The following is a 13,513-nucleotide window of genomic DNA, read 5'->3' on the forward strand; positions in this document are numbered from 1 at the left end:
TATACAATACAATCGGAGAAGAGGGGAAGGTCACGCTTGATATGGGGAGGTCCATAACTATACTACCCCTGAAGCCAGGTAAAGATCCTAACAACTGCGCAAGCTATCGGCCCATAGCGTTGTTAAACACTGACGCAAAAATCTATATGAAAATTCTGGCAACCCGTCTAATGAAAAGCCTGCCAAGCATAATACACGATGACCAAGCGGGGTTCATCATTGATCGGCACACACAATACAACGTCAGAAGGGCAGTAGACGTCATAGATGCTGGGGGGCGAACACGACAGTCATTTGCAGTGACAGCTCTGGACGCCACCCGGGCCTTTGACAGCATGGACTGGTGCTATCTGAAACTGATTTTAGATCGCTTCGGCTGTGGCCCAGAATTTACAAAAATGGTGCTCGCTAATTACCAACATCCATCGACAAGTTTCAGGATCAATGGACAGAGTACAGAGTACGTGAAGATCAGAAAGGGCACTCGACAGGGCTGTCCCCTCTCCCCGCTGATTTTTGCGATGGTGATGCAGCCATGTGCAATGCAGTTCTGACAGGATGCTCGCATCAGAGGAGTTACAATTGGTCAGGAAACCCACAAAATAGCCATGTACGCGGATGACATTATGCTTTTCATGGGAGACCCAGAAAATACGATGCCCAAAGCGATGGCTCAGCTGGAGGAGTTCAGACAGGTCTCGGGGTTCTCGATAAACTTCTCCAGATCAAAAGCCATGAACATAACAGCAAGGAGAGAAGAGACCGAGACGTTGGAGAGGACATTCCTGATGAGCTGGGTGGAAAGAAAACTGCAATACTTAGGAATCCACCTGGCTAGAGAACCACACAAGCTATACCAGACAAACATAATCCCGCTGTGGAAACAGCTACAGGAAGATATGCGCAGGTGGGACTCTCAGGAGCTGTCCTGGTTTGCCCGCATCACAGCTGTCAAAATGACTATCCTCCCTCGTCTCCTTTATGTAATAAGTTCACTACCAGTGCCCATACCACCAGCCAAAGTCCGGGAGTTGAAAAATGTGATTTTCAAATTCATATGGCATAGTAAGAAACCCAGGATCCAGAAATGAATCCTAATGCGCTCCCCCCTCCTGGGCGGCCTAGGAGTTCTAGAAATGGACAGATACATTTTGGCAGCACAACTAGCACCAATTCTGAGATGGGCAAAACCAGAGAACCATAAAGGATGGTGTAGAATCGAACAAACAGCCTCATCGGCTCCCCTAATGGCACTGCTGAGCCTGAGAAAAGAAAACCGAAAGAGCAAAGGTCCGCTACTGGAAATTACAAAATGGTCACTGCAAAGCTGGGATAAAGCCCGGAAAAAGAAACACATTCCGAGCGGAATGGGACCATATACGCCACTGATGCACAACCCAGATTTCACACTGGGTCTTCAGCGAGGGTATTGGGCGGGTTGGTCAGGAGCTGAAACTATGTACCTGAAGGACATGTACAAAGATGGCTCTCCATTACTCTTCATAGACTGCCAGCAGAAATTCAATATAGGAGAAAATGAGCGCTATAGATATGCACAAATAAGGCACTGGATCACCCACCCAACGGTGAAGAGAATGGGCACGCGAATGGCATCAGGCCTAGAACTGTCACTGCAGGAAGACAACACAGCGAAGGGGGTCTCCAGACTCTACAGACTGCTCTCCAACGACCAACTGACTGACATTTTCACATACAAAATGGACTGGGAAAGAGACATGCAAGAGTCACTAACAGAGGAATGGAACCAGGTATGGGCATGTGCACACAGCACCTCCAGATGCACCACAATAAAGGAATCCGCTTACAAACTATGCATCAGATGGTATATGTCCCTGAACCGCATTTATAAAATCACAAAATCATATTCACCAAATTGCTGGAGGAACTGTGGCTAGAAGAATGCTTAGGGATTTTACCAGGCTTTTGGCTGCTCTATCTTTTTTTGCAGCCCAGCCAAAGGTTCATATCTCCCATTAACACAGCTTTAGTGTAAGGTTTAGGAAACGATAGTGACTGGTACTAAGGTGTAGCAAAACGTCTTTCATGGGATTGGGCGGTCTATATAGTAAAATTATATTAATGGTGGTTTCCGGGTTCGTCCTGATTTTGAAATGGAGTATTTCACAACCATCAATACCGTCCATATTTGCTCCCCAGATGTCTAACGAGACCTTAAAAATTGCTGCTACGCCACCGCCTTTCCCTTCTCTATCCTGTCTCAAAATTGTATATCCATCAGGGATTGCGAGGGATAAGATGGGACCAGCACATATATCTAAATTATGTTCATCTATATAGGAGGAGATGTCAGTGGCAGATGCATGTTTTATTAAAGATCTAGTGATAAGCAACATCATTTTAAGCATCAAACTGCTGGTTAGGCCATTTGTCTGTGTGATTGGTCTTATGAATCCTGAGCCACAAGTTATCTCTGATCATCATTTTCAGGGGCGAACGCCTATGGCACATGAAGTAATTTGTTAAACTAGACACAAACCCACAACATACAAAGGGAGTTTTGCAGCTTTTACACCAAACTGTACTCCTCTGGTAGCCCAGACCCGGCAAAGCAAAAGACCTACCTTGACCAAATACCACTCGTGACGATATCAAACGAAGACAGGGAAAGACTAGAGGAAGATATAACAGACAAGGTCAGGAAAGCTATTGCCTCATTAGCAATGAATAAGGCTCCCGTGCCTGACGGCTACGTGGCCGAATTCTATAAATTGCACAAAGAGTCCTAATCCCGCACCTGACAAAGTTGTTTAACCAGGTGGGGCCCACCAATGTCCTAGCCAGGTCTATGGAAGAAGCAAAGGTCATCCTTATTCACAAGAAGGGGAAAGACCCAGAGATGTGTGGCTCCTATTGTCCGATCGCGTTAATAAACATGGATGCTAAGATACACACTACGGTCCTGGCATCTAGGCTAGACTCGATCATGCCCAAAATAGTAAAATCCGATGAGGCGGGATTCATTAAGGGCAGGCAAACGGCAGATAATGTGCAGAGGATATCCCATCTAACTGAAAAATACACAGCGGAAGCGGGTCCCTGCCCTCCTACTTGGGATAGACGCTGAAAAGGCCTTTGATCGGGTGGAGTGGAGCTTCCTCTTCACTACGATGGAAAGGATGGGATTTGGGCCCAAATATTTAGACAGGATTAAGGCCAATTATCAAGCCCCGATCCTTCGATTGACAGTTAACGGTCAGGTATCCGAACCGGTTATTGTAGAACAAGGCACTAAATATGGGTGCCCTCTTTCCCCGCTGCTATACTCCTTACATCTTGAACCATTCCCGACGGCGGTGAGAGGAGCAGACTCTATATCCGGCATTCCATTCGGGGGACATGAGCATAAAGTGGCCGCTTTTGCGGACAACCTTCTTTTCACACTGACATGCCCCGACCAGTCCTTGCGGGGAGTTAGCGAGGAACTTGCCCAGTTCGGACAAGTAGCCGGGTTGAGAGTGAATGCCAATAAGTCAGAAATACTTAGCCTTAACCTCCCCACACCCATTGAACAACAAATCAGAGAGACATATGAGTTTAGATGGGCAAGTGATAACTTCAAATATCTGGGAGTACACTTAACTAAAACTATAGAGGGAATATATCACGCAAATTATCCGCCTCTACTGGAAAAGATTAAATCAAAGCTAATAGACTGGGGACCACTCTCAATCTCATGGCTAGGACGGGTGAACGTCTTAAAAATGGCGGTACTGCCACATTTGCTCTATCTGTTTGCAGCTCTGCCGGTAGACATCCTCTGTGCTTTTTTCAGCATCCTACAGAAGGCGACTAGTCGCTTCATATAGAACCATAAACAGCCGAGAATCTCCGCAACCCTCGTGAGAACGCTTACCTCTCGTGGAGGTATGGGAGCGCCAGATTTTAGGAACTATTATATAGCGACGCAAATCAGGATACTTAGAGACTGGCAGAGGGATGACAGGAATAAACCCTGGAGGCCGATGGATAGGGCGGTGGTGGCAGCACACTTAGAAGGTATCCTATGGAAATCGAGGGAAGATAGAACTCCCCAAAATGTATGCCAGTAAAATTACCTCGACATTGGGGCAAGCCTGGGACACTGCAGTGAAGGAGGCTCAGATTACCACATTCCCATCCCCATACACGCCACTATGGGGAAACCCTCAATTTACCCCGGGCGCTGACACACTAACATTTGGGAAATGGTACCAAGGTTGCTGCAGGATGGTGAGGGATATGTTTGTGGATGGAAAAGTTAAAGACTTCGAGTGATGCAAACTAGATTTTGGCTTAGACGAGAGACATAGATATGGATATATGCAACTGCGCCACTGGTTGTCACATCCGACCCTGAAAGCAGCAGGATCGCACCCCCTGACTCCTTTTGAAAAATACTTAGACACCCACTCTGGAGACAAGGGGTTGATGACCATTATCTACAAGTATATCAAGGTGGGGGAAATTATACCCATCAGGCCCTACAAGAGAAAGTTGGAATTGGACAAGGGTAAGGACATAGGGGAACAAGAGTGGCAGAGACTGTGAAGCTAGATTCCAAAACTTACTAGATCTATACAGGTCTGTGAGACCTGGCTAAAGTTCATGTTTCAGTGGCATTTAACCCCGGTCAAACTGCATAGGATGTACCCGAATTCCTCCCAACTGTGCTGGAGAGACTGTGGAGGGGTGGGAACCTGGGCTCACATTTGGTGGGAATGCCCAAAGCTGGACACATATTGGGGCTATATACACCAAGTCACAATGCAGGGTTAAGCCTGAAAACAAACTGACACATCATCTTACCTTTGTTTCCATATTCAGGAGATGTAGACCTTTGACATTTATGCCCACGTAGACTCTGATCACTTTGTGGTTGCTGGAACTGGCTTTGGTGAATATCTGACCATTAAAGAAAGCTGCTCCGTATGTAGGCAGTTCCCAGCAGTTCTGAAGGAACATGCGTTGAAGGTGATGCATCTCTTTACTTATTCCTTCACTTGTGCTGAGATTCTAGGAGTAGAAAATACATAACATGTTAATATGGGTAAACTTTTAAAGTTGCAAGCTACTAGACAGGCACACATTTCACTAGCCTTCTCACATGAATGCCAGTTCCCCACATGCACAGAGCATACCAAACCTACTCACAAAGAGTGAGTTTATCATTTACTTGTATCGATTACACATTTTGTGGCCTGTTGTACAAACAGGCATAAACGCACTAAATCCTCTGAGTTTCCCCTTCATAGGTGAAGACTGATGAGTAGACGATCGTCCGAGCAAAATACAGAGGAAATGTTCTGTAATGCACAATGAAGTATACAAGACAACGATTATAAAAACGGCTAACAAAAAGGGACAAATTCCTGACAGATTTTCACAAGCAAGCTCAGAAACCACAGGTGTGCCTCTCATATATACATAGCCACATTTGGTTCCATCTACTGCTTTACCCTTTCAGGCGAAAATGTAGCAGGCTGGTGTGGATAAAAATCTTAAAAAGCTGAGCAGTTCTAAAATAGAGGGCCAACACAGATAATCTGAAGGCAATGATCGAGGACTAGCACCAAATTACCAAAATGAGGCGTAGCTTTGAAACTGGAGTCCAAAGATTAATGTTTATAGAAAACAGATGCTGTTACCAATAGTGGCACCTTATTGATAATCTTCCTAAGACAGTTTCTGAAAAGTCTTGTGGAAAGAGGAACGTACTCTGGAATGCAGTGGTTCAAGCAAAATCTAGGGTGCAAAAGAGCTTGCTTGAGCTATAAAAAAGGAATACATTTTTTAATTAATTGGTGGGATCCTTTCTAACGTAGGTGACTAAAAGCACAGGTGATCCACAGAACTGACTGACATGATCACTTTTTATTTCAGGGCTTTCTCATAGCCAAATTGTAAGGAATTTCTTGGACTTCCTATAAATGCATACTTGAAGCCACTGGTAGGGCATGTGGAGGAAAGAGGACTTTGGATTAGGCGAATAGAAGTAACTACGGTAAGTAAGAAATAAGTTACTGTAACTCCTGTTCTCCAGCATTTGTATCTTTCATAGATTGACATGCTGTGAATATTCCCGGTCGTCAGGCTGGGAATCTTCAGTAATAGAGCGGTTTATCTTTTAACCTGAAAACTTCAGTCACTTTAGTGCTCTTTTCTAGTCATTTTAGGTCATACTGCCTCCATCCAATAAGAACAGCTTCCTAGGCTGCACCCCTGGTAGCCATCTTCAGATTTTGGCAAGCGTACGCAAAGTGGCATTATGAGCCAAGAAAACGAAGAACCAGAGGCAAAGGCAGGAGGGTTGCATGTGAACCTATGAAAGATACCAATGCTGGAGAACAGGAGTTACAGGTAAGTAACTTATTTCTTCTTCAGCACTGGATCTTTCATAGATTCAAAAACTTTGAATAGATTACAAAGCAGTGCCATATCACCAAACTGGGCGGAGGCAAGCTCTTCGTAGCAACACTTACCACAAGAGACACTGACCCCATGCAAACAGGTTACACAGAACCGCCTGGGTGACTCTGGACTCTGCCGCAGTAAACAGTAAAATCTTGTAAAAGTGTGGATGGAACTCCAGGTAGTTGCCTTGCAGATGTCTAGCAGGGGAACAACCGAAAGAAATGCTGTTGTGGTGACCACCGCTCTGGCGGAATGCACCCTGGGTCTTCCCGGGAGAGGCCTGCCAGCCTGATGATGACAAAGAAATGCAGGATGAGATCCACCTGGCAACGGATCACAAGAGTCAACAGGACTTTCGGAATGACTTTGTGCTAGCGACGTAGTACTTCAAAGTATGTAGGGCAACACACCCGTCTTGGAAGCAAGATGACGTAGAGCAACACAGGTTCTATCCCCGGATCCGCGCTTAGAAACCTCTGGGTATTAAGCTCGTTATAAATAACCAATTAGAATTGCAATGTATGACATCCAGGGAATGTAAAGATCGCTCTACGGAAGATCCAGGGCATCCAAAGAAAACAGGTAACACCACAGGTTCATTGAGGTGGAATGCTGACAGGACCTTGGACAAAAAGGATGAATTTGTGCCTACGACCACCTTGGAAGTTAAGGTATGGGGTCTTGCAAGAGAAAGCTTGGATTTCGCCAACTCTTCGTGCTGAAGTGATGGCGATGAGGAAGGTGGCCTTCTAGGAGAGAAGCTTCATTGATCTTTATGTAGTGGCTCGAACAGAGGATGCAAGAGTCTTGACAGAACCACTTTCAGTTCCCAAGCCAGTTCGGGGTGCTTGGTAGGTGGGAAAGAACGAAAGAGGCCTTTGGTGGAACTCCTTGACAAGCCGGGCTAGACCAAAGAGAAGACCTGGAAGAAGCACTGGTTTACCAGGAAACCACTGCAAAGTGCACCTTGATGGATGAATGTGCCAACCCCACTTGTGCCAGAGAAGTATCAAAAGGGTCCAACCCCTGTGGTGCACGCCACATGGCAAAACATTTCAATTTGCTCTTGTAGCAGGCGAGCGTGGAAGAGGCTCAGGCCAGAATGCATCTGCAGTCCTGAGACAATGGGATGGATCAGAATTCTAGGAGAACAGGAGCTAGGCCGTCCGGTTGAGCGAAGCTGGGTGGAGGACAGCTCCCCCTTCCCGCCTCTGGATAGCAGATCCTGCAGAGGAAGAAGTCTCATTGAAGGGCAGATGCTAGAGACAGGAGTTTGGAGTACCAGAACTGTCTTGGCCATGCAGGGGCCACTAAGACCAGTCTGCACTGATGTTGTCTGAACATGGCTAGCACTCGTGGCACCAAAGTTATGGGGGGAATGTATATAGGAACCCCCCCCCCCCCTCAAGGGGAGTGAGAAGGAATCCCCCAGGCTCTCCGGGTGAGGGAACCTACTGGCAAACATTGCACACCTCTTGTTCTGGAAAGTGGCAAACAGGTTGATGTCAGGAGTACCCCAGCAATGAAATATCCAGAGAAGCTGAGACTCCTGCAGCTCCCACTCGTGGCAGGAGCAGAGTACCTACGGAGGGAATCCGCCCTGGTGTTCTGAACGCCTGCAAGTTTCAATAGAAGGGATAGGTTTCTTACGTGCAACTCCATTTATCCAGGATTGGAAATTTCATAGATTCACATGCGATGAACAGATTTCACAGTAGCATAAACATGAAATGTAAAAGGCCTACCTCATTGAAGAAGGCGCTACAGGACTGCTCTTCTGATCTTCGCGTCAGCATAATGTTGTTCTTGAACGCAGTAATGCCTAGTAAACATGTATGGACAGACCAGGTGGCTGGCTGACAAATGTCTTTCAGGGGCCCTCCGGACCACACTGCCGCAGATGCTGCTGTAGCTCTTATCAAGTGGGCGTGGGCAGGCCCAGCCAGCGGTTTGTTTGCCTTTGCATGGCAAAAAGAGATGATGGATGAAATCCACTTCGCGATTCCTTGCTTAGAAATCACCTTCCCTTTGTTTGGAGGTCTATAGGCGAGAAACAGCTGAGTAGAGGTTTTGAGGACTTAGTTCTATGCATGTTGGTTATCAGTGCTCATTTAACGTCTAAAGAGTGCAATGCAATTTCTGCTAGTGTTTTCGCTTCTTGAAAGAACACTGGCAAGGTAATCAAAGCTTATGAAATTCGGGTTGGTACCTTCAGAATAAAATGTGGATTGGTTGTAAGGACTAATTTGTCTTTGTAAAAACATAGGTATGGTTCGGTTACCGTGAGTGCTTGTAGCTCCGAGACTCTCCTTTTGATGTAATGGCTATACGGAATGCAACTTTCCAAGAAAGCAACTTTAAATGAGCAGTTGCCAATGGCTCGACCGGTGCTTTCATGAGTCTGGCGAGAACTACAGTGAGACTCCATTGTGGTGGACATTTCCTAGTAGGGGGAAACTATCTAAATGATCCCCTAAGAAAATGCTTCATTAGTGGATCACTGAAAAGGTGTTTCCTTCTTTTTCTGGTATACCTGGAGATGGCTGGCAGGTGCAGGACAGCTTCTGGACTTGCTGAGAGGTTCTGAATATCCGGGTGCTGTGCACACCAGGAACAGAACTTTGTCCATTTGCTTTGGTAGGAGCGATTAGTGAATGGAGTTTGTGCTGCTCCTTCAGAATGTCTGTACACTCCTGGGAAATATTTAAGTTGACGAGTTCTCAGAGGCGAGAAGCCACTTCGTCAATTTGAGTGTTTGCGGGTTGTAGTGAAGCACTTTCCCGTGGGTTTTCGAGAAGACATCTGGCCTATTGCGTAGACGCATCCAGTTTCCCGCAGACAACTGCACAAGGTCAGAATACCATGTCTGTCTCTGCCAATTGGGTGTTATCAGTATCACCTTCCATGGGTATGTCTGTATCATTTGTATTACTTTCCTGATGACTGTAAACAGTGGGAAAGCATAGGCGAAGAGGCCCTTCTAAAGGAACGAGAACGCCTTCCCCATCGACCCCTGCTGGTGCGTCCTGCTGACAAATTGTGTGCATTTAGTATTTTGCATTGTTGCTAAAAGGCTTACTGCCGACTGCCCCCACTCGGCAAATATGATGTTTAATTCGCTTTCGCACAGCTCCCACTCGTCAGATTGGCTGGTCGCCCTGCTTAGGCTGTCCCCAATGTTGTTGTTCACTCCTGTGAGGTGAAAGTCTTGCAGCATTATCCTGTTGGTATTGTCAGTGAGAATCTGAACTCCGGAGTGCAAGTATTGGTACGAAGGATTTCAGGGCCCAGCCCACCACTCTGAGCTGGAAGACATTTATGTGGAGACTGGCCTCCTCCGTTCATCTGTCCTTGATGTGAAGGGAGCCTACATGTGCTCCCTATCCGGACAGGGAGACATCGGTTATGAGAGTTTTATCCGGTATGGGGTCCTGGAATGGGCACCCACTGGTGATGTTCTGCAGTGCTGCCCACCATTGCAAGCAGCATGTGAGTGTTTGTGTGATTTGGCGAGGAACTCCTGCAGCAATGAGGTATGAGCGGAATGCAGGAGGACATTGGGCCTCATTACAAGTATGCTGGTCCAGAAATAGCGGTGCCGTACCGGCACCTTTTTCCGGACCAGAACACTCCGAGTTGTGATGCCGCAAACTCCGTCAGCGCAAGTGACCAACCATATCCGGCAGCAGCGTGAATGGAATCTGTGGAATGATGCGTCAGCCGTGCCTGAAACACCGGCAGAGCGGTAGAATGGGCACATCCCAAGTACCAACTTCACGGAAACACCGGCATAAAAGTGGCACTGGCATCGTAATACCGGCGCCGGAAACACGGACATCGCGGGCCAGGCATAAAACAGTGTCAGGTGTCCAGGAACAGGCCACAGGTGGCCAAAATCAGCCCAGGTGCACACCATGAGCACTGGAAAAGCACAAAAGGACCACTCCCACACCCCACACCCCTTCCACCACCACGATGCTTGCAGTAGCAGTAATGGAGCTGGAGGCCATGCATTCAGGGATACAACTGGAAGAGGTAGAGAGGCAGAGGAGGCTGCAGGGCGTAGGAGGAGGAGGAGGGACATCATGGCCATGCAAAATCACAATGGCCAGCAGGTTGCACTCTGCAGGCAGCCACCCATATCCTACATAAGGGCCACACCCTTCAACTCAGCCAAACACAGATTCACACCCTCTACCGGCTAGACCGGGACACCATCACCTCCATAGTGGACCTGATCCACAATGACCTTGTCAGCCTCATCCAGATCTGTACTGCCAACCCCCCCCTTGCTCAAGGTAGTGTCTGTGCTACATTTTCTTGCCAACGGCACCTACCAACACACTGTGGGTGAACTGCATATGCTATCTCAACCCTGTTTTTCGAGGGTCCTCTTCAGGTCCTGGAAGCCCTCCTGCAGCATATGTCTGATCACATAGCCCTACCCAGTACACTTGACCAGGTCAATGCCACCAAAGTCGCTTCCATGCCCTGCCAGGCATGCCCAATGTGATTGGTGCATTAGACTACACACATGTGGAGTTGGTGGCCAAGCATGCCACTGAGGCAGTCTACAGGAACCGTAAACTTTACCACTCCCTCAATGTGCAGATGGGGTGTGATGCACACCACTTCATCACCCATTGCTGTGCAAGATTTCCGGGATCAACACACGATTTTATGGTGCTGAGGAACTCCACACTGCCAGGGTACATGGCACATCACAGCAGACAGTGGAACTGGCTGTTGGGCGAGTATAATTACCAAAGCGTGTGCACTATGGAATGGGGGGGTGGCGGGGGGGAAGGGGCTAACCCACCTGAGCGGACCTGGCTGTTGGGTGAGTGTAATTGCCAAAGCATGTGCACTGTGGAATTGGGGACGGGGCGACAACTATCGGCAGTGCATGTGTGCAATGCAATCTCCGAAACACAAATAGCATGCATGACTTGAAGTGCATGACTCGCGTGTGTCAAATGGCCAGATGGAGCATGCGCATGCATGATAACAGCAAAGCTGGACTGGCACATAACAATGCACTACAGGTACCAGAATGCATTACACCAATGGCCCAAACCCCTGCAAAAACACACTGAGCACAACCCACACCGCCTGCAGCACAGACTAATCATTCAAATGCAGCTCACCACCTCACCTCCAAACCACTAGCATACCCCACAGCAGGTAGCCAGTTTGCCTGCCTGTTCCAAGTGCGCATACATATATGATGCTGATGACCCCCGTGAGGCAACCACAGAACAAGCACGAGCAGGGATACAACCGTGCACACTACAGGGCACGTTGTACCATTGAGCAGACATTTGGCTTGTTAAAGGCAAGGTTCAGCTGCCTGAGCAGATCAGGGGGTAGACACTGATGTACAGCCCTGTGAAGGAAGGCAATATAGTCCTGGCCTGTGCCATGTTGCCCAAATTGTGTATTAGGTGCAACATACCACTACCCCCGGACATGGCCATGCACCCACCTAATGCAGAGAATGAGAATTACAGTAATGAGGAACTGCCATTGGCACCTTGCAGGGATGCCATGGATGGTCGTGAGGCCCGCGATGCTCTGATTAACCACTATTTTTTAGCACATCACACATGCACATGGCCTAGGACAGCTAACACAGCACTGTACAAGAAATTAAACACTCACTGACACTAAGAATGAATGTTCAGTCATGATTTCAATGCAACACCAAGTGTAATGTAAATAATCAAATGCAAAACAAATGTGGAACTACACCCACCACCCAAACTATCCCTCCTCACCACCCCACCCCAACTATCCCTCCCCACACCCACTCCCGGACTATGACCCCCCCTCCCCAACTATCCCTCCTCCAACTATCCTTACCTAAGTATCTCTAAACAACTCTTGTCATGTTGTCCATGTATTCCTTGCAGGAGACACATACAGGACACATGTCTCTTGTGAGCCTATTTGCGCCCTATTTGCCATCTGGCATGCAGAGGATGAATGGTGCATCAAACAATGCCTTGGGCTGCTGGGCAAAGAACATGCGGGCGTGGAGCTTGTGGATGGTGTATGTGCCTGCTCAGTGGGCCGTTTCTCAAGAAACGCCTGAAGGCACATTGCCATGGTCTCGGCAATGGAGGACATGATCCACCCTTGCCTACCCTTGTGGCTATCAGGACGAGGGCAGCTGTGGCATGTCCAAGGGCACATGCAGTGCGCCAGTGTTAGGGAGCATTCTCTTATAAGGCTAATTTCACAAACCTAGTGAGTCCCCCAGCAGCTTTGCTGGATTTTTGGGGTTTGTTTTCTTTTCTCCTGCTAAGAGTGAGACTCTTTTACTCCCACTCTTAGGCATGATTTGAGGTATGTCTTTGACTTGTTATGTGCTTATGGGCTATGGGGTTTCTTTTTACTCCATAGGGTATCATCTGTTTTTCTGTATGTGTGGTACACAGCACCCCCAGTGCAGTACCACAGGTGTGTCACAGTGACCCCCAAACATAGACTCCATACCCTGGGACTGACTACTGTCTCCCAGGGCATGTAAAGTCACCATTGGCTTTACCAGTACAAACCATCATATTGTGGAAGTACTGGTAAGGGGTAATTCGATTGCCCCTGGTCTGTTTTCAAGGGGGCACTGTCCCGTCCCCCCTCGTCGAATTTCTGGCTGGTGGCAGTGGTTACCACACGTAATATTCCACCGGAATATTCTCTATGGGATTTTCCCATTCATTTTAAACGCACCACTTTTTGGTGCAATGTTAAAGATACCGCCGGTTTATTTATTTAATATTAAATCACTGGTTGGGTCTTTTTGCCAGAACTCGATTCTAAAATGACGTTTGTGTCCGTCTCTGTAACTCTGACCAAGGTCGAGCCCTTCGTTCCACTATTTTGGTGGGCTTCTCCACAGAAGCCCTCCAAGTGGTGCCACTCTGTCTGGGTTCCACAGGAAGGGTGGAGGGGGGAATTGGCACCCTGGACTGCGTTGCCTTAGCAACCCAAGTCACACTTTACTCTGATTGGCCCAGTATTGAGCCACCCGGCTCACCACTTAGCATGTGTGTTTGACAGCTAGGCTGATGAATGGGGG

At 47.7% G+C, this 13,513-nt stretch overlaps 1 protein-coding gene across 1 annotated transcript in view; it reads right to left on the reverse strand.

Moving 5' to 3' along the window:
- Positions 1-13,513, reverse strand: part of KRIT1 (KRIT1 ankyrin repeat containing) — a 1,383,280-nt gene that overhangs the window by 145,951 nt on the left and 1,223,816 nt on the right. Inside the window, exon 15 of the mRNA XM_069648434.1 lies at positions 4,828-5,034. Coding sequence (XP_069504535.1) covers positions 4,828-5,034 — 207 coding nt within the window. The remainder of the gene's footprint in view (positions 1-4,827; positions 5,035-13,513) is intronic.

The sequence above is a fragment of the Ambystoma mexicanum genome, chromosome 2q (assembly GCF_040938575.1).
Source record: "Ambystoma mexicanum isolate Mex_15411 chromosome 2q, UKY_AmexF1_1, whole genome shotgun sequence".
NCBI lineage: Eukaryota > Metazoa > Chordata > Amphibia > Caudata > Ambystomatidae > Ambystoma > Ambystoma mexicanum.